Source organism: Odocoileus virginianus, chromosome 5, assembly GCF_023699985.2.
Source record: "Odocoileus virginianus isolate 20LAN1187 ecotype Illinois chromosome 5, Ovbor_1.2, whole genome shotgun sequence".
Lineage (NCBI taxonomy): Eukaryota > Metazoa > Chordata > Mammalia > Artiodactyla > Cervidae > Odocoileus > Odocoileus virginianus.
The window spans coordinates 80,010,713-80,037,810 of NC_069678.1; the positions used below are offsets into that span (position 1 = coordinate 80,010,713).

Here is a 27,098-nt window from a genome sequence, read left to right on the forward strand (position 1 = left end):
TGGCCAAAGGACTGGAGTTTCAGCTTCAGCATCAGTCTTTCCAATGAATATTCAAGACTGATTTCCTTTAGGATGGACTGATTTAATCTCCCTGCAGTCCAAGGGACTGTCAAGAGTCTTCAACACCACTGTTCAAAAGCATCAATTCTTCAGCACTCAGCTTTCTTTATGGTCCAACTCTCACATCCATACATGACGACTGGAAAAACAATAGCTTTGACTAGACGGACCTTTGTTGGCAAAGTAATGTCTCTGCTTTTTAATATGCTGTCTAGATTAGTCATAGCTTTTCTTCTAAGGAGCAAGTGTCTTTTAATTTCATGGCTGCAGTCACCATCTGCATTGCAGTGCACCAAGAAAATAAAGTCTGTCATGATTTCCATTGTTTCCCCATCTATTTGCCATGAAGTGAAACTGGATGCCATGATACTAGCTTTCTGAATGTTGAGTTTTAAGCCAGCTTTTTCACTCTCCTCTTTCACTTTCATCAAGAAGCTCTTTAGTTCTTCGCTTTCTGCCATAAGGGTGATGTAGCATTAGTGGTTCAGTGGTAGAATTCTCGCCTGCCATAAGGGTGATGTCATTGGCATATCTGAAGCTATTGATATTTCTTCTGGCATTCTTGATTCCAATTTGTGCTTCATCCAGCCTGGCTGGATGTACATCATTTCATATGATGTACTCTGCATATAAGTTAAATAAGCAGGGTGACAATATACAGGCTTGATGTACTCCTTTCCCAATTTGCAACCAGTCCATTGTTCCATGTCCAGTTTTAACTGTTGCTTCTTTACCTGTGTACAGATTTCTCATGAGGCAGGTAAAGTGATCTGGTATTCCCATCTCTTGAAGAATTTTCCACAGTTTGTTGTAATCCACACCGTCAAAGGCTTTGGAGTAGTCAATAAAGCAGAAGTGGATGTTTTTCTGGAACTCTCTTGCTGTTTCAATGATCCAACAGGTGCTGACAATTTGATCTCTGGTTCCTCTGCCTTTTCTAAATCCAGCTTGGCCATCTGGAAGTTCTCAGTTCACATACTGTTGAAGCCTCTCTTGGAGAATTTTGAGCATTACTTCGCTAGTACATGAGACGAGTGCAATTGTGTGGTAGTTTGATTGTTCTTTGGCATTGCCTTTTTTGGGATTGGAATGAAAACTGACCTTTCCAGTCCTGTGGCCACTGCTGAGTTTTTCAAATTTGCTGGCATATTGAGTGTAGCACTTTAACAGCATCATCTTTTAGGATTGGAAATAGCTCAGCTGGAATTCCATCACCTCCAATAGCTTTGTTCATAGTGATGCTTCCTAAGGCCCTCTTGACTTTGTACTCCAAGATGTCTGGCTCTAGGTTAGTGATCACCTAACCTGTGGTTATCTGTGGTTATCTGTGTCATGAACATCTTTTTTGTATAGTTCTTCCGTGTATTCTTGCCACCTCTTCTTAATATCTTCTGCTTCTCTTAGGTCCATACCATTTCTGTCCTTTATTGTGCCCATTTTTGCATGAAGTGTTCCCTTGGTATTTCTAATTTTCTTGAAGAGATCTCTAGTCTTTCCCATTCTATTGTTTTCTTCTAGTTCTTTGCATTGATCACTTAGAAAGACTCTCTTATCTTGCCTTACTATTCTTTGGAACTCTGCTTAGATGGGTATATGTTTTCTTTTCTCCTTTGCCTCTTTGAGGAAACAGGATGGACACTTACATGTAATTATTGCTGATGTTACTTGCTGGGCTGGTTTGCAAGTTTGTGTGTGAGAGAAAGAGGAAGGGAGACAGGGAAAGGGGTGGGGGAAGGAAAGAGGAAGGAAGGAGGGAAGGAAAAGAGGTCAGTTCAAAGACTAATGATGACAGTGTTATGAGCCAAGATTATAGATAAACTAAATTTGTGCAACTGGTGTCAGTTAAGAAGAAGAGGAAGAGGAGGATAAAGAGACACCTAAGCAACATGGGTGCCAGGGAAGGCTTTCTAGAATAAGGGACCCCTAAGTTGAGCATTGAAGAGCATCTAGGACTTATTCAGATGAAGGAGGCATGAAGAGGCTTTTCAGGGAAAGTCAACATGCAATGATAAAAGGCCAGAGAGTTTGGGCTACAGGTTGCTGATGCTTCAGGTTCTCTGATGCTGAGAACGATTGAAGTCAGGAGAAGAAGGGAGTGACAGAGGATGAGATGGTTGGATAGCATCGCCGACTCAATGGACATGAGTTTGAACAAACTCTAGGAGATAGTGAAGGACAGGGAGGCCTGGAGTGCTGCAGTCCATGGGGTCACAAAGAGTGTGACATGACTTATCAGCTTACAGGTTGCTAAGGATAATTGCTGAGCAGAATGGGAAATGCTAAGGAACTGTGCCTGTAAGAAACAAGACTAGGGAACTATGTAGGTCCAACAACTTCAACCATATGGATGGGGTAGGACCTAGGAAACTGACTGGGTCGGGGCACTCCATTCTCTAGGTATGAAGCCTTTCTTAATCTGTGTGACCAGCAAGACTATCACAGCAACAGTAACCTTGGAAATCTGAATAAAGTTGGAGCCAGGCACACAACCCCAAAAATCTTTTATCAGATCTTAAGGCTCTGAGTCTCTGACCATATGTAGGGTAATGATTGGTTCTGTGATGATTGATTCAGGGCTAGCTGGTTCTGTGCCAGTCCTGAAAGCTGAGGTGGGAGCACAGATGTGCCTTTAAGAGGTGGAGAGAGGAACTTTCAGATCAGCACCATGGACAGAAGACCCAGCCATTCCTGTCTTCTCAAGGTTCAGGGCAAGCCAGGAAGACCTAGCTGGAATCTTTTGCTTTGTTTGGTTTTGTTTTGGCTGTTCTAGGTCTTTCTTGCTGTGCGAGCTTTTCTCCACTTGCAGAGAGTGAGGGCTACTCTCTACTTGCTGTGCCTGAGTTTCTCATTGCAGTGGCTTCTCTCATGAAACACGGGCTTTAGGGCACATAGGCTTCAACAGTTGCACATGTGGGCTCAGTAGTTGCAGCTCCCCAGCTCTAGAATACAGGCTCAGTAGCTGTTGCACACAGGCTTAGTTGCTCTGTGGCATGTGGAATCTTCCCAGACCAGGTATCAAACCCATATCTCCTGCACTGGCAGGCAGATTCTTTGCCACTGAACCACCAGGGAAGCCCCCTGGAACCTTCGGCAGACAAATCCTTGAGCTCCAAGAGCCCAAGGATAGAGAAATCCCAGATCAGGAGACCATCAGTCCTGATCTTCTGATTGGATGACCTCACGATTGCTTTTGCCTCCTCCCTGGCCTTCCCTGGTGACTCAGGCAGAAAAGAATCCATCTGCAATGCAGGAGACTCAGTTCAGTCCCTAGGTTGGGAAGATCCCCTAGAGAAGAGAATGGCTACCCATTCCAGTCTTCTTGTCTGGAGAATCCCATGGACAGAGGAGCCTGGTAGACTATAGTGTCTCAAAAGAGCGTGACACAACTGAGTGACTAAGCATGAATGCACACACTGGTCTTCCTACCTAAAGTCTGACCCCTTCCTAACCTCTGTTTGAATCCCACAGTGCTACCAAAGCAATCTTTCTATGACTTGAATCTGACTGTGACTCTGTCTTTTAAGATTGATATCCCCATCCTGGCATTCAAGACCCTTCAAGACTTCCCCTGCCCATATGTCTGACATTATTGGTCTCCTCTCTTTTCTAACACCTTTGCTCCTAACACAATTTTCCCTCCTATTTCTCAGATGAACCCCTTTAATCCCACAAGTGCTAAATATTGGCGGACCCACAGGGTTCAGTCTTTGGAACTTTTCTTCTATTTCCACTCATCCCATTAGTTGTCTCATCCAATCACATAGCTTTAAATACATCTCTAACCTAGACTTCATATTCAAGGGCCTACCTACTTGATAACCCCACTTGGGTATCCAATAGGCATCTCAAACTTATCATGTCTCTAACAAAATTGTTGGGAAGAAGGATGTTGAATAATATCCTCTAAATTGAGAAGGAAGTTTAAGGCTGAAAAATGCAGCAAGCAACTCCATAAGGTGCAACAATGAAGTCTATTGTGGGTAACTTACATACAGGCAGGACAGTGTGGACCACAGTCCAGACATTGATAGCTATGCTTCACACCATACTGTGGAGGGAGTACAGGAGGATTTAAAGGAGCCAAAGCTAAAAATAGAATCTGACTATCAAGTGGGAAGCATGTCAGCACGAAGGGAAACTGGGCATTTTTCATCTCCCCCGGGGGTCTCATGACCATTAACCATCTGCATCAGCAAAAGGCTTTCTTCCAGTTTTTATATGAGATGAAGGCACAGGTAAAAGTTGATAGAGAACATATATGGCTTGTGCACATTCCTTATGAGTAGGTTAAAGCTCAGTCATGCAGAAAGAGGAGGGGGTGGACTTCAGGCCTAAGATGAAGCTGATAAGATGGAGTCAGTGTGGTTCAGCCACACAAAACACTTCGTCTCATCCTCCTACCAGCTTCCCCACCATAGTAATTAGCATCTCTGTTGTCCAGTTACCCAGACCCAGACTTCTCTTTCTTTCATGCCCTATATCCAGTTCATCAGGAAATTCAGTCAGCTCCACCTTTAAAAATGTGTCCATAAACCAACCACTTCTTACCACTTGGTCCAGATCACCATCATCTCTGTATTACAGCAGTAGCCTCTAAACTACTTTTCTGCTTCTGCCCTTTCCCCTTTTTTTCTGTTCTGAATATGGAAGCCAGAGTGACCTTATTAAGACATTAAGTGGGATCATATAAGTCCCCTTATCAAAATCTTCTAATAGCTCCCTAACTGACTTAGAATGAAATCCATAATCTCTTTGCATCAAACATTCTTCTACAGTCATACAAGTATCCTCACAGTTCCTCAAATGTGCAAACATGCTCCCACCTTGTGGAAAGTTTTAGAATCAAATATTGTAAATCTTCCAACTTTGTTCTTCCTCAAAAAAATCTTTTACTATTATAGGTTTTTGCATTTTTATGTATATTTTAGAATCAGCTTGTCAATTTTTATCCAAAAAAAAAGCCTGCTGGTATTTTTGCTTATGGCTGCATTGAATCTGTAGATGAATCTAGGAATAACTGACATCATAACAATGTTGTCTTTCAATCCATGAACATGAAACATTTATTTATTTAGATCTTACTTTGGTCTCAGCAGTATTTTGTGGTTTTAGTGTACCAGTTTTACACATAATTTGCTGAACTTATCCATAAATATTCCATGTTTTTAAGTCATTGTAAATGGTTCTAAGTTTTTATTTTCCAGTTGTTCAGTTCTAGTATACAAAACTATAAATAACTTTTGTACATTGACCTTTTATCTTGTGATTTTGCTAAATTAATATATTAGTTCTAATAGCTCTTTTATAGATTCCTTAGGACTTTTTATTTATATGATTATATCATCTGATCTGTAAATAAAGACAGTTTACTTCTTCATATCTAAATATGTGACCTTTTTTCTTTTTTACTGTGGCAGTGATTAGGACCTCAGTACAGTATTGAACAGAAATAATGAGAGCAGACATCCCTGTCCTGTTCTTAATGTAAAAGTATTCTCTTTCAGCATTAAGTATGATATTAGCTGTAGAACTTTCATAGATGCTCTTTACCACATTTTACTCTTAATTTTAATAGAGCTTTTCTTATAAATAGATGGTGAATGTTATCAATGCTCTTTTTTGTATATATTGTGACAAATTATGTTTTTCTCCTTTATTTTATAATATGGTGATTTTCAAACATTAAACTAATCCTGCATTTCTAAGATGAAACCCACTTGGTCATGATATATGCTTTTTATTTGGAGTTGTTTATGATTTGGTAACATTTGTTAAATGTTTTTATATCTATTTTCATAAGAGAAAGACAGTTAATTTTCTTTGTACTGTCTTGTTTTCCTTCTCTCAAGGATAATAGTTCTGCGCTAATTGTTGTCCAATGCCTAAAAAGCTATTCCATATATTTGTACAGTTTTCTATTTATTTATGGGCTTCCCCCATGAGACAGCAGTAAAGAATCCATCTGCAATTCAGGAGACTCAGGAGAGGCAGGTGTGGTCCCTGGGCAGGGAAGATCCCCTGGAGGAGGAAATGGCATCCCACTCCAGTATTCTTGCCTGAAAAATTCTCCTCCAGGACAGAGAAGCCTGGTGAGCTACAGTTTGTGGGGTCACAAAAAGTTGGACATGACTTAGTATGCACACACTTACACACACTAGTTAGTTATGCAGGACAGCACAATTTTAATCATGTACAGAAGCTAAAATTCCTCTCCCTTGAATCTTTTTATTCAAATTTCACTTCAAAAGCTGTAATCACTACAACAATACTCTTCCTTTACTGCTTAATTTTTCTCCTTAGTACTCATTATCTAACACAGTATATATTTATCACCTCATTTGTGAATTTTTTCCTTTCATTAGAATGTAAGTTCCATGCAGGCATGGATTTCTGTGTATTTTGTTCCTTGTTATAATTCCAGCACAAAGAATAGGGCTTAGAATACATTAAGTGTTCAATAAATATATGATGGGTGGGTGATTGAATGGGTGAAATCTTACTTCATTTCAAAACCTTTCCCTAATGCCATCCCTACCCTTTCTGCATTTTGTACCATGGTGCTGATCACATCTTTACTGTTCATCTTTATTGTTCTCTGTCTCTGTCTGTTGATCTGTCTCTCTCTCTCTCTCTCTCTCTGTCACGCACACACACACTCACACACACCAGAAGCTCTTACACAGCAGGAGTATGATCTTGTCTATCTTGTGTTTCCCCATCTCCCGACACAGGAGAGTTATTTGCGGTGAAGAGAAATTGTCCCCATCTAAGAGGTGCAGTTGTGCAGGAAACCTGCAGAGGGCAGCATGAGGTAATATATGTCTATTGTCTCCTAGTGCCAGTCTCCGTAAGTAGACTGGTCTCAGATGGAGCTCAACTGTAGTCTCAGGCTGATTTAGACACACAAAGTCAGTGCTATTCCCTTAGAAAAGAACTCAGGATGGCCCAGACAGTCTCTCCATGTTGTCCCCCACTCCTACACCTTGCTGATTCAGCATCACCTGCCATTTACTCCTTTATCCACCGCCAGCATTGATGGAGGGAGCGCATACACACACACACACACACACACACACACACACACACACACACACACACAGCCCTTTCTCAATTAGAGGAGCCTTCCCATCACGACCCCATCACCTTCTTTCCCAGCCTGCGCTAAGTCCCCTGCTCCAAATAGGTATCTCAGAAGTCTGTTTCCTGGTCTCCCTATCCACTTGATGCATTTAACAATTCCCTTGAAGCCCTTTAATGCCCACCATTTAAATTTAATCCTCAAGCACTGCCAGGAGGTACATATAGTTAGTTCCAGTTTACAGAAGAGAAAACAGACTCAGAGAGGAAAAGGAACTCATCTAAGATCACACATTCAGTAGGAGAAGAGGCTGAGACTCAAACACATACAATACTGTACCCAGACTCAGGGCTCCCTCTGATCCAGTCCACTTCCAGCTCAAGCCCCTGGAAAGGAGAGCAAGAACTAGTGGTCTGAAGGCCATTGTATGTTCTTTCCTCCCAGGATTATTGTTCTCATCCTAAAATAAACTCAATCATTCCAGACTTTCTTTTTGTTGCACAGTATAAACCCTGGGGACCACTGCCTGCTTCCTGGGAACTCTGGCAGTGCAGAACCTGGATATTACTGGTGTATTCCAGGGCCACACACAGGACTTGGCACGTGGAAGTAGCTTCCTTAGGGCAGGATTGTTGGATGGATGGATGGATGGATGGATGGATGGATGGATGGAATGAATGGGTGGGACCACCAAGATGAAGAACAATGCCTAGAAATTCTTCCAATAGCTCTCTTCTGCTCTCCCAATAATTTAATTCAGCAAACAGTGCCCAAGGTCCTTCCAGCACTGGATGCTGTTCTGGGTGCTAGGATAGTCAGTAGATGGGGAAACTGAGGCTACTACACAGCCAAGGGGAAAAAGCTTCAGCAACGCAAAGGAGACTGTGCCAGGAATAGAAGAAGGATCCCGGTGGGGGCAGTCCTTACCCCTGCCCACAATAATGCTGGGAACCGGTGCTGCTTCCTGTTGCCTGGGACCCACCAGGAGAAAAATCATTGTTTAGCTTGGAGCTTGGCTCCTCTCCTACCACCCAGTCCTTCCTCTTCCCATTGTCTTTAGGGTACCGGATGCAGCTGCCGACACAGCAGCAAAAAGAATGGGGAAGGGACTGGGAAAGCAGATGAAGCCACCCCGGGAGAGGTAAGATGCTTCAGCTTGTGGTCCCTTTCCAGATGAGCTGCAGACAAAGGCCCAGGCATCAGGTCTGCCAGCATGGCACTGGGCACCAGGGGCAGAACTCAGGCTTCCAAGGCTAAGATCCAGATTCAAGTCCCAGTTTCTGACACTGATGTGCTGTGTGTCCCTGGGCAAGACTCTTGCAATCCCTGGACATCCATTTTCTTCTCAGCTAGAGCAAGGACAAGATGCTTACCTTGGGAGGACTAATTTATCACAATGATGATTAACACAAAAAATGCCTAATACATGAATATTTTTTTTTTAATTTTTATTAGTTGGAGGCTAATTACTTTACATCATTACAGTAGTTTTTGTTATACATTGATATGAATTAGCCATGGATTTACATGTATTCCCCACCCCAGTCCCCCCTCCCACCTCCCTCTCCACCCGATCCCTCTGGGTCTTCCCAGTGCACCAGGCCCGAGCACTTGTCTCATGTACCCAACCTGAGCTGGTTATCCGTTTCACCCTAGACAATATACATGTTTCAATGCTGTTCTCCTGAAACATCCCACCCTCTCCTTCTCCCAGAGTCCACAAGTCTGTTCCATACATCTGAGTCTCTTTTTCTGTTTTGCATATAGGGTTATCGTTACCATCTTTCTAAAGTCCATATATATGTGTTAGTATACTGTAATGGTCTTTATCTTTCTGGCTTACTTCGCTCTGCACAATGGGCTCCAGTTTCATCCATCTCATTAGAACTGATTCAAATGAATTCTTTTTAATGGCTGAGTAGTATTCCATGGTGTATATGTACCACAGCTTCCTCATCCATTCGTCTGCTGATGGGCATCTGGGTTGCTTCCATGTCCTGGCTATTATAAACAGTGCTGCGATGAACATTGGGGTGCATGTGGCTCTTTCAGATCTGGTTTCCTTGGTGTGTATGCCCAGAAGTGGGATTGCTGGGTCATATGGCAGTTCTATTTCCAGCTTTTTAAGAAATCTCCACACTGTTTTCCATAGTGGCTGTACTAATTTGCATTCCCACCAACAGTGTAAGAGGGTTCCCTTTTCTCCACACCCTCTCCAGCATTTATTGCTTGTAGACTTTTGGATAGCAGCCATCCTGACTGGCGTGTAATGGTACCTCATTGTGGTTTTGATTTGCATTTCTCTGATAATGAGTGATGTTGAGCATCTTTACATGAATATTTTTAAAAGTTCATTTCTGTTCCTTCCTTCCAACTTTAACCATAGAAAAACAACAAGAAAAATGATGGGAAAGGGAATTCTTGTAGCAGATGGAAGCAGCATTTTCTATTAGGTAAATGAAAATGAATTATCCAACTGGGTCACCATGAAAATTATACTTAATAAATCACATTGAATAATTAATAATCACATTGATGGAACAGGTACATTTACTGAGCATTTACTATGAGTCAGGCACATTGCTTCTTCACACAGCTATTCTGTGGGTTACATATTATCAGGGTCAGTTTCACAAGTATGTGATGCAGAACCCCCAACTCAGAAGGGTGCCCTACAGCTGGGGCTTAATGCTCTGTGGTTACCATCTTGAAATTCTTAATCATTTTATTTCTGAATTTGTGTTTTGAAAGTGAAGTCTGATAGAGCAAAGGAGCCTACACTGGGGACTTGGAGGCTCTGTTCATACGTAGTCCTGCCTCGCCCCACCTGCCTCTCCCCTTCCCCAGGGTAGGTTCTCAACAGCCTGTTCTCCTGCACCATCTCATCCTTGGCCTGAGTACAGACACAGGGAGGGCTGAGTTGGGGTGCCTGGGGAAGGACCCCTCACCCCTGTGAGTGTCCCCATGCCCAAGGAAGCACAGGGCTAACTAATGAGCAATGAATAGCATGACAAGCTAGGTAAGAAATCATGAGAGAAAGGGGGAAAAAAGCTTTTTTCCTGATTTTTGAACAAGGGATATTGCATTTCCATTTGCACTGACCCCCACATTACATGGCTAGTCCTAGGTACTATTATTACCACCACTTCACAAAAGTGGAGACTCGGAGAAGCTCAGTAATTTGCCCAAGGTCACACAGCTGCCAACTGGCAGAGCTCAGATGTGGACTTAGATCCCGAAGAAGAGAGGATTATGAGATCTTAAATAGGAATCAGAAGTCCTGGATCACATCTGATCATTGGCCCTGAGCCAGTTTGCCCCCACTCTCTGCCTCAGTTTTCCCACTCTCTGCATCAGTTTTCCCAAGTGAAAGCATTCTGTAGGTCTTCTAAGGTAGCACAGCATCTCAAGATGTGACTTCATCACTCACACAGAATGGGATTTTGAGCTTTAGGAACTCAACTTTGCTTACCCTCTGCACATTGTTGTATGAGAATTCAGCCCATATCATTCACCCTATATAAACACTATGATGTTGCTCCCTTCCCAAAAAAGCATGGAGCAGAAAGCTGGGCAGGGAATATGCTTATTCCTGTTGTACACACGGAAAAGCTGGAATACCAGAACTGGAAAGTGACTCCAGTTCAGTTCAGTTCAGTTCAGTTGCTCAGTCATGTCCGACTCTTTGCAACCCCATGGACTGCAGCACGCCAGGCCTCCCCGTCCATCACCAACGAGTTTATTCAAACTCATGTCCATCTAGTCGGTGATGCCATCAAACCATCTTATCCTCTGTTGTCCCCTTCTCCTCCCGCCTTCAATCTTTCCCAGCATCAGGGTCTTTTCCAATGTGTCAGTTTTCATCAGGTGGCCAAAGGATTGGAGTTTCAACTTCAGCATCAGTCCTTTCCACTGAATATTCAGGACTGATTTCCTTTAGGATGGAGTGGTTGGATCTCCTTGCAGTCCAAGGGACTCTCAAGAGTCTTCTCCAACACCACAGTTCAAAAGCGTCAATTCTTCTGTGCTCAGCTTTCTTTATAGTCCAACTCTCACGTTCATACACGACTACTGGAAAAACTGTAGCCTTGACTAGATGGACCTTTATTGGCAAAGTAATGTCTCTGTTTTTTAATATGCTGTCTAGGTTGCTCATAACTTTTCTTCCAAGGAGCAAGCGTCTTTTAATTTCATGGCTGCAGTCACCATCTGCAGTGATTTTGAAGCCCCCCACACACACACATAAAAAATTCTGTCACTGTTTCCACTGTTTCCCCATCTATTTGCCATGAAGTGATGGGATCAGATGCCATGATCTTAGTTCTCTGAATGCTTAGTTTTAAGCCAACTTTTTCACCCTCTTCTTTCACTTTCATCAAGAAACTCTTTAGTTCTTCGCTTTCTGCCATAAGGGTGGTGTCATCTGTATATCTGAGGTTATTGATATTTCTCCCAGCAATCTTGATTCCAGCTTGCACTTCATCCAGCCCAGCATTTCTCATGATGTACTCTGCATATAAGTTAAATAAGCTGGGTCACTTGGGAAAGTGACTTATCCAAGATCTTAGTACATTCCAGACAAGTTTTGAATGGGTAACAGGGCTGCACAGACACAGAATCATAATGTGAACATCCCCAAATGAACAGATGGGTCACAACCTTTAGAGGTCCTGGTGTGGGAAGGCACGTGGCTCCTCAATGCAGGAGCCCTTGCTTTGAGAGGGTTGGCTTAATTTCTGGCCTTGAGGGCCCAGGTTTGAGGGAGGAAGCTAGAGAGTACCAAGAGCTCCTGAGAGAAGAAAGACACCTGGCCAGCAGTTTTCAAAGGTTCAGTATCTCATGGGATACCCAACACCAAAAGTCATGTTATCTAAAGACCAATAGACCAAAAAAAAAAAAAAAAAGACAAAAAGGTGGACAGTGGGACTGAATCACAGATCCTTCCTCCTCCAACCTCCCCACCTATGACTGGTCCACTGCATGAGAGGGCAGGGCCTGGCTAGCCAGATGTCATTGAAGCTGGGTGAAACAGCTTTGGCCCCACCTCACTCCCTTGGGTTCCTCAGCCCCAGGTTCCCTTGGTGTATATGTAACATCTACAACACAGGAAGGCCATGAGAAGGGCTATCCTGGGCCCTTCTTATGCCCAGGCCCATTCCTTATGCCTGGGCTTCTCATGACGACAGCACGTGTTTGTGAAATGGTTCTAGAAGTCAAGACCTTTTCCTGTGCAGTACCACACCTTCAAGGAAATGCTAGTGCAAAGCTGTCCAACAAAACTTTCTATAATGTTGGAAATGTACTGTTCTGTTGCTGCCCAATAGCCACTCACCACATATGGTTATGGAGCACAGTGGCCAGTGAGACTGGGGAACTAATTTAAGCTTTTAATTTTAATTAAGTAAAATGTAAATTTAAATTGTCATAGGTGGCTAGTGACTACTGACTACCATATTGTGTAGCACAGCTCTAGAAACAAAAGGAAATGAAAAACCAAAATAACCGCATCATGTTTGGGAGGCATCAAAAGCACTTTCACAAGTATCTTCTCGTGTGTCTGTCCTGTGAAATAGATGCTAATCCTCACTTTGCAGAGAGGGAAACTGAAGCTCAGATTTAAATGGCTTCCATGTTAACAGAGCTAGTAATTATTCTAACTGATTTCATCCCAGATCTCTTGATTCTAAACCTCCACTCATACCTCTACATAACTCTGCCCACCTACAGAGGTGTCACATATATATCGGATCTTCTACCTCTGGACTTGACACATAAAGATAAATAAGAGACAGGCCCAGACTTTGGGTGGGTATCCCTAGACAAAGCCAGTGTGACTGACACAGTAACAAGTGTCAATATATAAAAAATTATGTTAGGGCTATATTTTAGGATATAAAAATTACTTTAGGGCTTCCTGGTGGTTCAGTGGTAAAGAATCTGCCTGCCAGTGCAGAAAACATGGGTTCAGTCCCTGATCTAGGAAGATCTCACATGCCATGGAGCAACTAAGCCCCTGCGCTACAACTATTGAGCCTGTGCTCTAGAGCCCGGGAGCTGCAACTAGTAAGTCCACATGCCACAACTACGGAAGCCTGCACGTGTACTCTGCAACAAGAGAAGCCACAGCAAGGAGAAGCCCGTGTACCACAATGAGAGAGCAGCCCCGCCCGACACAACTAGAGAAAAGCCTGCACAACAAAAAGTACAGCCAAAAATAAATAAATTTTAAAGTTATATTTTAAAAATTACTTTAAATGACTTTTTTTCTGAGGAGTTCAAAGCACTTTGCTTTAAATACTATCTACATGGGAGACTCTCAAATTTATATATCATGACCCAACCTCTGCCCAGAATACCAAATAGATATACCAAACAGTCCATCTGAGTATTGAATTGGCCTATCAAGTTTGCCCCAAATCTGCTCTTTCCTATCTCAGTAAACAGCAATTCCTTTGTTCCAGCTGTTCCAACCTGACTCTGGAGTTATCTATGACTCCTTGTTTTGCACACACCTGCTCTGTAAACCATCAGCAAATATTGTTAGCTCAATGGTCAGGAAGCATCCAGAACGCTCACCATCTCCACTATTGCCATCATATTTACTTGTTCTTTTCTCTCCTAATTCTCTTTTCCACACAGTAACTAGAGTGATCTTTTTAAAAATCTAAGCCAGAGCTTAAAGCACTAATGGTTTCCCAAAGTCCTCACAGTAGTCCCTCAAGCCCTACAAGATGCTCCTGATGCTTGTCCGACCTCATTTCTTATAGCTCTCCTCTGGCTCTTCGGTGGAGAAGGAAATGGCAACCCGCTCCAGTGTTCTTGCCTGGAAAACCCTGGGGACAGAGGAGCCTGGTGGGCTGCCGTCTGTGGAATCACAGAGTTGGACACGACTGAAGCGATTTAGCAGCAGCAGCAGCAGCTGGCTCTTCAGGTCCAGCCACACCACATTTTCCACATCACTCCTTCCTTGGGGTCATTGCACAACTCATTCCCTCACTGCCCCCCAATCTTTACCCAAAGTTTCCCTTATCACAGAGGCACTCCCTGTCCTTATCATGTTTCAGTTTTCCCCATAATATTTATCACCTCCTGACATTTAACATGTCATCGTTCTCCTTCCACTCAAGTATAAACTGCAGGAACAGGGTTGGCAGATAAAACACAGGAGGTCCAGTTAAAATTGAATTTCAAATAAAATAACTTTTAAGTATGAAGATGTCCCAGACGTTACATGAGATATACTTACATTTTAAAAAAAAATCGTTGTTTATCTGAAATTTAAACTTTCCTAAGTGTCCTGTATTTTTATTCACTAAATCAGGCAACCCTACGCTGGAAGACAGGGATAGTGGTTATTTTGTTTATTGCTGTATCCTCAGCGGTAGAACTGTTTCTGACACGTGGTAATCAATATTTACAGAATGAATGAATGAATGTGTTCAACTGGGTCATTAACCTGTAACACGCCTAAACCTTTAATAAACAGCTGGAGAGTCAGAGGGCTGGCACCTCTAAACTGGGTTAGTCACAACCGGGGGCCGGTGCGGTGATGAACTTTCCAAGCAAGTTCATCCAGCTGAGTGCTTTGCCTGGCTCATCCCTGCTCCTCTGGAAAACTCACACGGCCCAGAACAGGTGAGAGACAGGTGCCCTGGGACCCTCCTGGGGGCGGGGCCTCCTCGATGGGGCAGAAGGACTAGCCTGCGCCAGAGCCTGCGCCTTTTAACGCCTCACCTCCCCGACTCCCTTGCGTGACGTCATCGAACAGGCGGCCAATGGGAGTGCGCCTTACTGGCAGGCGGTGCCGGTGGCCGCTGCCAAAGGGGAAGTGAACTGGGGCTGAAGCTATGGCCCGGGTCTGGAGCCTGCGGCCACAGCCGCCGCCGCCACCAGCGACTTCGGAGCAGCTGCGGCCGCAGCCGGAGCGGGGGCCAGAGTCGCGGCTGGAGTGGAGGCGGCGTGTGTGAGTTGCCGAGAGTCGCCCGTATCGGAACACCTCAAACTCTGGGCGGGAGCGCTTCAGGTGGGCTGAGCCGCGGTCACCCCTCCTCACCGCGCCCCCAGGCCCAGACATCAGGGCTGGGGGCTTCCCAGGCGCGGGACTGGCTCCTCTCAGGCCGAATCCTCCAGACTGGGCTCTGGGTCTTCCTTGGCCTCTGACTCCCTTCAAACTCAGGACGAAGGCCGGAGGACGGTGATCTCGGACTCGGGCATTTTCTCTGTCAGGGTTGTAGTGGCTGGGAGCCCCCTCCTGCTACCATCTAGGGAGGGACCAGCGCGTTCCCCCCGTCTTGCTTTGCATCTCCCCGTCTCTTCCCATTCAAGAACCAAGTTTTCTTGTTTTTCTCTCCATTGGACATCCTGACCCGGAAGTCCGAAACACCTATCTGTGTGTCCTTTCCAGCTCTTGGAGTACCCTTAGAAATACTGTCTGCTGACCAGGGTTCAGAATCTCTCATTCTTGACTTGACTTTTTATCCTGAGAGACAAAAGTTGCTCCCCTCCCCAGTACCCTCTTAAGTAACTGGCACTCCATGCATAGGCCTTTACCCATTTGGATCACCAGCTCCCTGGCCATCTTTAAGTGACTTCCCCCATTCATCTGAGTTTCAGTTTCCTCTGGAGTCCAATCTCCAGCCCTTAGTGTATCTGGTCACTCCCACCCCTGGGTGGGAGTGACCAGAGGGCTCTGGCCCAGGATTCCTCACCCTGGAAGGCAGCTCCAAAGCAGGGAGAGAATTGGGCGTCGGGTACGAACCTGGCAGCTCAGGAGTGGGTGCTCCACTTACCCCACACAAGAAGATGAAAAAGCGCAAAGAGCTTAATGCACTGATCGGCTTGGCTGGGGACAGCCGGAGAAAGAAACCCAAGAAAGGCTCAGGCCACCGCCTGCTTCGCACGGAGCCTCCTGACTCAGACTCGGAGTCCAGCTCAGAGGAGGAAGAGGAATTTGGTGTAGCTGGAAATCGCTCTCGCTTTGTCAAGTGAGTAAAAAGAAGTGCTGAGGCTGGGATGGGAAAAGACATCTGCTTGCACTACCAAGGGGGCGAATGAAAGGGAAGGAGAGGGGAGTTCTTAGGAAGAAAAAAGTGTGTAGTTCCTGTAAGGCACAAGGGAGGAAGAATGTTAGGGAGAAGATGAGTTCAGGTTCTGAATAAAGTATAAGTTAGAGATCTGTCTGTAAGTGTACAAAGAGCTCTGAATCTAGGGTAGAAGTATGGACTTGGGGAATGTGCCAAGAGCCCGGTGAGAGTAGCAAAGAAGCTAAGAATAGGGACATAGGGAGAGAGAAATTTGAGAGACAAGGCCTTGTTGTTAAATTCAGGAGACACAGGGACCTTAAGACTGCAGGGTTTTTTATTTGTTTGTTTAGGGGTTTTTTTCCCCCACTGTTGATGGGTCTGAATCCGGTAATGGGGGAATATGATGAAGGCCGTTCTGTAAAAACTATGAACCTTGAGAGAAATGGAGTGTGGGAGACAGAAAGAAGAGTCAGCTTTTTTCAAGCCACTTTTAGATCGTAACACCCTCCAGTAGTGAGCACAAGTGAAAGTGTTACTCACTCAGTTGTGTCTGACTCTTTGTGACTCCCGGACTGTAGCCTGCTAGGCTTCTCTGTCCATAGGATTCTCCAGGGAAGAATACTGGAGGGGATTGCCGTGCCCTCCTCTAGTAAACACAAAGACATTGGAAATTGTGGGTTAGGGTAGAAAGGGGCTGAAGGGAATCTTTAAAGTGCCCTTGGACTCCCTTAAGGAGCACATTAAAAGAGTATGCTGCTGAGGATGTGAAAGCAAGAGCTAGACTGAAGCTTAGGATGCTAAAAGAAATCAAATCCTTTGAGATTTGTTTGTTTGGAATGCCTTTGTCCTTTTATATTAAAGGAAGAGATTGGTTTCTAATAAGCTTTGCCAGGTGAAGTAGTTCAGGGCAGTCCTGGGCTTCAGCTGAAGATCTGATGAAGTGGAATAGTTAACTGGAACAGTTACCCTGTTGGTTTAGTTTAGACCTTGAGTGCTGGTTGACGTTTGATGTGAAATCTAACTCCTTCCTATGTTTCCTTCCTTCGAGCCAACCAGCTGGAGTGTATGAGGTGTCCACTTTAACCTACCGTTATAGTTTTTTTCATTCCATTTTCAATAAAGCTTACTCAAAAGTTTATAAAGGTTCAATAAAGTGAAACAGGGTCCTCTGGAATGACTGTATATTTGAGAGAACTAGATAGATAAGTGAATTACAGTACAGTAATAAATGGCAGAGAAAACTCTGATCTTTACACTTCCCTAACCTGAGTCAGTTTCCAGAGACCTGAATTGACGATGATGGCAGTGAGCTGCAGTGCTCACAGGTGCTCCCTGTAACTCAGAAACTCCCCCATTTCATGAGAAGTTTGTCCCCGATAGACGAACTCTTCCTGGGTCATATTATCTTGACATATTCAACCTGCTGTTCAGATTTAAGTGTGTTACCCTATGTTCCCTGGTAAATGGGTTGATTATTCATTAGAGATGCTAATTGCATGCCCACACATGTGCTATTGGAATCAAACTGTATTCATAATCCCTTTCATACTCCTGGTTGAATTTGTTCTTATGATCAGGGGAGACTATTTACGATGCTGCAGGATCTGTTATCCCCTCTGTGCGTTTGTCATCCTTGCCGCCTGTGTCGTGGCCTGCGTTGGTCTGGTGTGGATGCAAGTCGCTCTGAAGGAGGATCTGGATTCCCTCAAGGAAAAGTTCCGAACAAGTAAGTGGTCACCCTTTTCAGAGTATAACTTTGGACTCTCCCAGGTTCTAGGACAAAGTGAACTACACTGAGTTAAGATTTTTGCTCACTCTGATGAAGCAATTACTTGTTCCTTTCAACATTTTTTAAACTCTTTCTTAGCTGTCGGCTTGAATGCAGTAACATTTATTTTTAAATGCACAAACAAAACATAGTGCTTATGCATCATTGGGACAAATAGCATCTGAAATAATGACATTGCAGTCAGCGTTTATAGCACAAAAGGGAAGGGCTGAGATCCAGGATCCTAGAACTTTGGTTAATTTCCACCTGTTGCCACTTCATGTTTCCCAACTGTAAAGTGGCTGTAGCAACACTAGGCTATTTCCTTCCTCTTCACAGGGCCATTTGAGAAAGAATGTGGGCGTGTCTATCAGACAATATCCTCCTCAAGAAAAGCCTAGGGAAGCATAGTACTGAGCAGTAATAATAATACCCAGCATGTACAGCGTGCTTACTGAGTGCTGAGTCACAGATAAATATTTGTCTCATGAGTCAGTGTCTCTTAAGAAACTTTTGAAGTTGAAGAGTTTTATATATTCTAAATTGTTAAGTTGTATTTTATGCATCCAACATCCTTTTTGAGAGATGTGCTTGCATGATATCTTCAACCCTTTTTAGCCTAGAGATCTTTCTTTAGCAACACTGAGATCTTTGGTTCTAGGTTACAAGGGTTAATTTTCTAAGCTAATAAAAATCTTAAAACAACAGCAAATTACAAAAAAAGGAAAGAAAGTTATACCCAAAAGATGCTTTACTTAGTCTTTGTTTTAACTAACAAATAATCCATACCTATAATTACAACCTGAATTTTATTATAAGTAATAAAATTAGCTTTTTTTAAAAAAATTTCTAAACTAAGGAGCCAGTTTCAGGTTAATCACAAAATCACAAATACCCTAACTTTAGCAGCTTTAACATTCCAGGAAACTGACCCCTAGGCTTTCTCAAAGTCATAAAGAAATCTATCCCTAGAACTAGAATTAGAATTGTTTCCTTACTTCCTAGAAGTAAGCCCTCGATAATCACAACATCCTAGCTTTCCTTCACCCCAGTTTCTCTTTGTTGCCTGCAGTAAGTTAAGTTCCAAACCTAACCTAGGGACAGCTAATTCTTAGTGTATTAATGAGGTTCCTAGTGATGTTGCTTAAAAAAAATATATTGAAGTATTAACTTTAGTTTTTTTCGGAGCTGATTCAGGGAATGGGATTAGATAGACTACAAATCTCTGCCAGGGTCATCCTGATTTCTGTATTATAAATTGGTGGAATCAGAGTACGGTGTAAGAAAGAATGAGCTTTGTATTCTAGTTATTTTCCCTCCTTAATTTTGTACTTAGCAGAATTACATGGTGTTTTTTTGGTAAGTAATAATAATAACTTAGAAAGGAGGTTCTGAGAAGCAGTGTTTTAACTATCCACTGACGATACCTGTCTATGCCGATATCTCTTCGTAACTAGTTGGGCCTCCTACGTTTGTACTGCAACTTATTTGGGTCACATATTTGTTGTTGTTGTTCAGTCACTGAGTCGCGTCTGACTCTTTGGGCCACATAAAGCAGTTATTTATTTATACTTTTCAAAACATTGCTCAATTCTGCCTTCCAGGGATTTATTTCTCTGACTGCTCTGTGCCTATGTTTTCAGGACACCAGTGTAATGTGTACCTTAGCTGAGCTTTTCATTCTCAGGAAATTTCTTTGTTTAGAAAGGTATGTTTGAAGTGTGTACATACAGTAGACCTAACAATCAGGCCACGAATATGTTTTGAGCACTTGTTAATACCAATTCCTGGAAATTCAGGAGATGCCAGGGGTTGTGCCCTGGACTGTGAGACCTGCTTTCTACCACTGAGCAGCATTCCCCTGGGACCCTGGCTGTACTTGTCAGCGAGCTGAATGAAGCAGATTTGGAATTGTCAGTCCAGCTGCTCTGCGGGCTTTGGTTTGCTGCAATAGATATGCTAGCACCTGTACTATCTAAAGCAGAACTTCCTAAGAGAACAGACTTGGGGCCTGGGGCTCTATAAGTCAGTCTATAGGCTGAACCTTAGTGGACCACTTGGCAAGAGGCTTTTTGGGAAAACCATTCTCTTAGCTAAATGACGTTAATCTTGTTAAACTTATATAATTTTTCTTTGAATTATGTTGCTACTTTAAATATATTTCAATAAGTTTATTTTTATTCTTGTTTTTCAAGAGGATAGTGGAAATAAGACTACCTGCTGGTCTGGCTTAAATACCTTTTTTAAAAATTCAGAGCACCTTGTCATTTATTTCATTATCTCCCAAGACACTAGTGAGGAAAGGAGACAGGATTGCTGAGATATCTGGAGCAGAAAGCAGAGCAGGTAGGCTAGGTATTTTTTCTTTGGGGCCAACGAGTAATTTGATCCTTAAGCTAAAAGTGCTACCCGGCCTTGAAACTCTTCACTCAGTTTTCTTTTTCTAGAACCAGGTATTCCAGAAGACCTCCACAGTTATTCTAAGGAAGATTCTATACCCAGCCATTCCACTCTATCACTCAAAGCTAGACGGAGGGGAAAGAATTTGGAAGAGATGGACAGTATTGATAAGTCAAACATGTCTGTTTCTGGTCATACAGAAGAGTAGCAGTTCAGTCATTTCATGCAGAACTTAAAAATGGTCTTATGCTAATAAGGGTGCTAGGATGTAAGCATCTGTGACAGCTGAAGTGTTCTAGAAAGAGTGCTGGTCCTTTCTAGCACTTTCCTTTCCAAAATTTCTAGAATCAGAAAGTTTGACTGTTGAATCCTGACTTGCTCATTACAAGCTATGAAACACAGACAAGTCACTTATTCTTTCTGAGCCTACATTTTCCCATCCATAAAACATAACTTTGTGCTACAAGAGCACTTTGGGCATTCCTGTGTCATAACAGCCGTCACACTCTACAGTAATTCTGGGCTAATGCCTCATTCCCCACCAGACTCAGAATTTCATGTTCTTTTGTATGCAGTAGTGCCAGGTACATGGCCGGGCACATAGTAGGGGCTCAATTACAAGATGAGTAATTACATAAAAGTATCTTGTAAACGTAAAGATGCACAAATATAAAATATTACTATTGGCATTATGTGTTGTATCTAAAGGGCATGTCCAGAAATCTTCATTTCCTCTTCTTAAAGATCAGGAAAAGAGCTAAGTAAGTTCCTTTGAGTAGGGTTATCATCAGTTCAGTTCAGTCGCTCAGTCGTGTCCAACTCTTTGCAACCCCATGAATCGCAGCACACCAGGCCTCCCTGTCCATCACCAACTCCCAGAGTTTACTCAAACTCATGCCCATCAAGTCGGTGATGCCATCCAGCCATCTCATCCTCTGTTGTACCTTTCTCCTCCTGCCCCCAATCCCTCCTAGCATCAGGGTCTTTTCCAGTGAGTCAACTCTTCGCATGAGGTGGCCAAAGTACTGGAGTTTCAGCTTCAGCATCAGTCCTTCCAGTGAACACCCAGGACTGATCTCCTTTGGGATGGACTGGTTGGATCTCCTTGGCAGTCCAAGGGACTCTCAAGAGTCTTCTCCAACACCACAGTTCAAAAGCATCAATTTTTCGTGCTCAGCTTTCTTCACAGTCCAACTCACACATCCATACATGACCAGTGGAAAAACCATAGCCTTGACCAGATGAACCTTTGTTGGCAAAGTAATGTCTCTGCTTTTTAATATGCTATCTAGGTTGGTCATAACTTTCCTTCCAAGGAGTAAGCGTCTTTTAATTTCATGGCTGCAGTCACCATCTGCAGTGATTTTGGAGCCCAAAAAAATAAAGTCTGACACTGTTTCCACTGTCTCCCCATCTATTTCCCATGAGGTGATGGGACCAGATGCCATGATCTTAGTTTTCTGAATGTTAAGCTTTAAGTCAACTTTTTCACTCTCCTCTTTCACTTTCATCCAGAGGCTTTTTAGTTCCTCTTCACTCTCTGCCATAAGGGTGGTGTCATCTGCATATCTGAGGTTACTGCTATTTCTCCTGGCCATCTTGATTCCAGCTTGTGTATCTTCCAGCCCAGTGTTTCTCATGATGTATTCTGCATATAAGTTAAATAAGCAGGGTGACAATATATAGCCTTGACCTACTCCTTTTCCTATTTGGAACCAGTCTTGTTCCATGTCCAGTTCTAACTGTTGCTTCCTGACCTGCATACAAGTTTCTCAAGAGGCAGGTCAGGTGGTCTGGTATTCCCATCTCTTTCAGAATTTTCCACAGTTTATTGTGATCCACTTGGTCGAAGGCTTTCGCATAGTCAATGAAGCAGAAATAGATGTTTTTCTGGAACTCTCTTGCTTTTTCGATGATCCAGCGGATATTGGCAATTTGATCTCTGGTTCCTCTGCCTTTTCTAAAACCAGCTTGAACATCTGGAAGTTCTCCATTCATGTATTCCTGAAGCCTGGCTTGAGGAATTTTGAACATTACTTTACTAGCATGTGAGATGAGTGCAATTGTGCGGTAGTTTGAGCATTCTTTGGCATTGCCTTTCTTAGGGATTGTAATGAAAACAGACCTTTTCCAGTCCTGTGGCCACTGCTGAGTTTTCCAAATTTGCTAGCATATTGAGTGCAGCACTTTCACAGCATCATCTTTCAGGATTTGAAATAGCTCAACTGGAATTCCATCACATCCACTAGCTTTGTTCGTAGTGATGCTTTCTAAGGCCCACTTGACTTCACATTCCAGGATGTCTGGCTCTAGGTCAGTGATCACACCATTGTGATTATCTGGGTCATGAAGATCTTTTTTGTACAATTCTTCTGTGTATTCTTGCCACCTCTTCTTAATATCTTCTGCTTCTGTTAGGTCCATACCATTTCAGTCCTTTATCAAACCCATCTTTGCCTGAGATGTTCCCTTGATATCTCTAATTTTCTTGAAGAGATCTCTAGTATTTCCTATTCTGTTGTTTTCCTCTATTTCTTTGCATTGATCACTGAGGAAGGCTTTCTTATTTCTCCTGGCTATTCTTTGGAACTCTGCATTCAAATGGGAATATCTTTCCTTTTCTCCTTTGCTTTTCGCTTCTCTTCTTTTCACAGCTATTTGTAAGGCCTCCTCAGACAACCATTTTCCCTTTTTGCATTTCTTTTCCTTGGGGATGGTCTTGATCCCTGTCTCCTGTACAATGTCACAAACCTCCGTCCATAGTTCATCAGGTTCTCTGTCTATTAGATCTAGTTCCTTAAATCTATTTCCTACTTCCACTGTATAGTCGTAAGGGATTTGATTTAGGTCATACCTGAATGGTCTAGTGGTTTTCCCTATTTTCTTCAGTTTAAGTCTAAATTTGGCAATAAGGAGTTCATGATCTGAGCCACAGTCAGCTCCTGGTCTTGTTTTTGCTGACTGTATAGAGCTTCTCCATCTTGGGCTGCAAAGAATATAATCAATCTGATTTCGGTGTTGACCATCTGGTGATATCCATGTGTAGAGTCTTCTCTTGTGTTGTTGGAAGAGGGTGTTTGCTATGACCAGTGCGTTCTCTTGGCAAAACTCTATTAGCCTTTGCCCTCCTTCATTCTGTACTCCAAGACCAAATTTGCCTATTACTCCAGGTGTTTCTTGACTTCCTGCTTTTGCATTCCAGTCCCCTGTAATGAAAAGGACATCTATTTTGGGTGTTAGTTCTGAAAGGTCTTGTAGGTCTTCATAGAACCGTTCAACTTCAGCTTCTTCAGCGTTACTGGTGAAGAAGCCTGGGGCATAGGCTTGGATTACTGTGATATTGAATGGTTTGCCTTTGAAACGAACAGAGGTCATTCTGTCGTTTTTGAGATTGCATCCAAGTACTGCATTTCGGACTCTCTTGTTGACCATGATGGCTACTCCATTTCTTCTACGGGATTCCTGCCCACAGTAGTAGATATAATATAATGGTCATCTGAGTTAAATTCTGACAGAATGTGGTCCACTGGAGAAGGGAATGGCAAACCACTTCAGTATTCTTGCCTTGAGAACCCCATGAACAGTATGAGAAGGCAAAATGATAGGATACTGAAAGGGGAACTCCCCAGGTCGGTAGGTGCCCAATACGCTACTGGAGATCAGAGGAGAAATAACTCCAGAAAGAATGAAGGGATAGAGCCAAAGCAAAAACAACACCCAGTTGTGGATGTGACTGGTGATAGAAGCAAGGTCCGATGCTGTAAAGAGCAATATTGCATAGGAACCTGGAATGTTAAGTCCATGAATCAAGGCAAATTGGAAGTGGTCAAACAGGAGATGGCAAGAGTGAATGTCGACATTCTAGGAATCAGCGAACTAAAATGGACTGGAATGAGTAGGATTATACTAAATTTTAAATGAGTTGCTTCCAGTTGAAAGAACATGAATTTGTAATCATAAGTTTTTTTTATGGTTAAACTTAATCATAAGTTTGTTTACTGTATTTCATTCCATGTATGTAATCAGAGTACCCTTACTTGTCTTCTCTCTCCTAAAAATCCCCAAATCAGATAATGAATATTAATCCCTTCTTGGCTCACACAGTCCTCAGGATTTAAACCATTTACAGGGCTTGTCAGATTTATATGTTTATTAGTTAATAATTTTAATCCAAGTTACTTACGTGTTTGTCTTCCTCTTCTACTTAATTCATATAGATTGCAGGAAAGAGAGAGACTTCCCCAGCCTTGGGATGTTTTACCATGTGAGAATGGCAGATATGTGTGGGATAAGCTTTTCTTTATAACCTAACTGAATTCAAAATTCAGTTGGGTGCTAAGTGCTATGTTAATTTAGACTGACTGGTAAAATATTCCTACTACATGAGATGAATGTATCCTGCAAACTGGGTGTAAATCAAGTGTTACATTAAAAGCACTTAGCCAAGGCTACTATTTATAAAGAACTCCTTCACATATTTTTGAAAAGTGAATAAAAATATCTAATTTCTTTTAATAATACTGAATTTTCAGATAGTGGGTTTGTTTACAGTGAGGACACCACCACCACCCCCTGGTTTTTGTGGGGATTTTTTGTTGTTGAATTTATTTGTAGAGTTTTCCTTGTTTAACTTAATTAAGATAATATTAACTTTATTTTATACCCTATAGTCATTTCACTGGACAAGCATTTAAATGCTTCTGTGTACCTGGGACTGTGCTGGTCCCTGGGATTACATGACCAAGCAAGACCTGATCGCTGTCCTGGGCAGCTCTCTTCAGCCTGGTGGAGGAGAACAGATAAATAATTACAGCACAGCATATTCAGTGCTCAGTAGAGTTTGGAGTTGTAAAGAAGTAACAGTGGCCTCAGGTAGGGGCCAGCTATCTCTGCTGAATCTTGAAAGGAATCAACTAGGCTAAGGTGGAGGAAATGAAGGGGCAGAAGTCAACCAGGCAGAGGCTAGTGTGTGCAGTCACTGAGGCTTAAAGAGGTTGGTGTGCCAGGAAAATCAACTTGGCTGGAAAGTAGACGTGTGGCTAAGGTGATGAGAAATATGGTTGAGAGGTAAGCAAAGGCCAGATTCATTCAGTCATTAACACTTACTGAGTACCTGAAGTGTGCCAAGTGTATTCTCAGTGCCGACCATACAGAAACAAAAAAGTTTGAGAACTTAAGATTTTAATAAATAGTTTTATATCTGTCCCTTTATGCCAGTTTTTTATTTTAAAAAGAGCACATAATAACTAATCAAGCAGTCTATGGCTTTAAAAGAAAGACATAGGTTTTATTCTGGAGGACCAGCCATTATCAATATTTTATTTTCCATGAAAAGGAAAGAATAAAGATTGAAGTTTCAGAAAGCACTCTTTCAGGCCTCTGCCATCAGGCTGGCGAATCTCTAAACCATCCAGAAGATGCTGTTTCTCAAAAGAAAGACCAAATTCACCTAACATTTTTCTTTATCTTCTATTTCACTTTGAGCTTTTGGGTTGATTTAAGATTTAAGAAAGCACTGTTTGCTGTTTATGAAAAAGATTTAAAATCTTAGTTGTCAAAGCAGCACTTGAAAGGTAGTAAGAATCTATCTTGCATTTGACTGATTTGAGGTAGAAAAAATAAATTTAAACATTTAGAGATAGAACTTAGGCTGTCACCTTGAGCATTAATGGAGTAAAGTTTATAAATCTTTGTTGACCAATCAGAAAGTTTCTTAATTGAGCAGGTCAATACTTAACATTTATTTATCGCTTATTGTATGCCTGGCCAGCTGTGTTTAGTGCTTTACAGCCCTCCTTTCACTTAAAATATTTTCACAGGATGGTTAGAATTATCACTGTATTACACATGAAGAAAGTGAGCTCAAAGAATTTTAGTAATTTGCTCAAGATCACAGTAAGTTACCAAGTTGCAATTCAAGTCTAACTCTTTCTGCTGATGTTTGTTATCGTTTTTAGCCACCTGGCTTTAAAAATGTTGTACTGCCAGTAGTGAGATAGCCCCAGTTAAATGAAGCTTTAGTGTTAAAGCTTTACAGAAGTAAAAAGAAAGTAAAAAGTGGAGTTGATAGATAAGATTTGTCATTATCCTCCTAGAATTAACTTTCATTAATCTGTCTTTCCTGCTGTATGATCATTTTTTCATCTTGGAGCCATGAGGGAACTTTATGGCTATTTATGATTGTTCTTATGTTTGCTTTTAGTGGAATCTAATCAGAAAAGCTCATTCCAAGAAATTCCCAAACTTAATGAAGAACTACTCAGCAAACAAAAACAGCTTGAGAAGATTGAAGCTGGAGAGCTCGGGTTGAACAAAGTCTGGATAAACATCACAGAAATGAATAAGCAGGTAGCAAAAGTGTGATTGTCTTTCTGTATAAGCTATGAATGTTTCATTTTGTCTGTCTAGTATGTATCAGTAAGTGTAGGGAACTCACTTCAGATTGTTTTACGTTTTGAAATGGTGCTTTGCATACTGTGATCCCAACACATTAAAGTCAGGTAAGATAGATAATGGTTATGCATTTACCAAATATTTAAAATGTTAACCCTTTCTACAGAGGAGCAGAGTTTTACCAAGTAGAGCAGCTTAGAAGGAGTTAGAAATTCATGAATCAGCTTTTCCTAAGGAGCAGTGTAGATATTAAATGTAAGAACGTATCACCTAACCTCCCTAAGAAAATTGGATAACTGGTTTTTATCAGATAATGAGAGCTTATTTTGCTTAATAGAATTTGAGTAATTTGCTCAAGATCACAGTAAGATACTGA

General features: G+C 42.3%; 1 protein-coding gene across 1 annotated transcript in view; it reads left to right on the plus strand.

Moving 5' to 3' along the window:
* The first annotated feature begins 14,932 nt into the window (after positions 1-14,932).
* The window catches only part of EFCAB14 (EF-hand calcium binding domain 14), a 40,723-nt gene continuing 28,557 nt past the window's right edge, over positions 14,933-27,098 (plus strand). Inside the window, exons 1-3 of the mRNA XM_020877148.2 lie at positions 14,933-16,122; positions 17,739-17,887; positions 26,532-26,677. Coding sequence (XP_020732807.1) covers positions 15,941-16,122; positions 17,739-17,887; positions 26,532-26,677 — 477 coding nt within the window. The 5' untranslated portion in view covers positions 14,933-15,940. The remainder of the gene's footprint in view (positions 16,123-17,738; positions 17,888-26,531; positions 26,678-27,098) is intronic.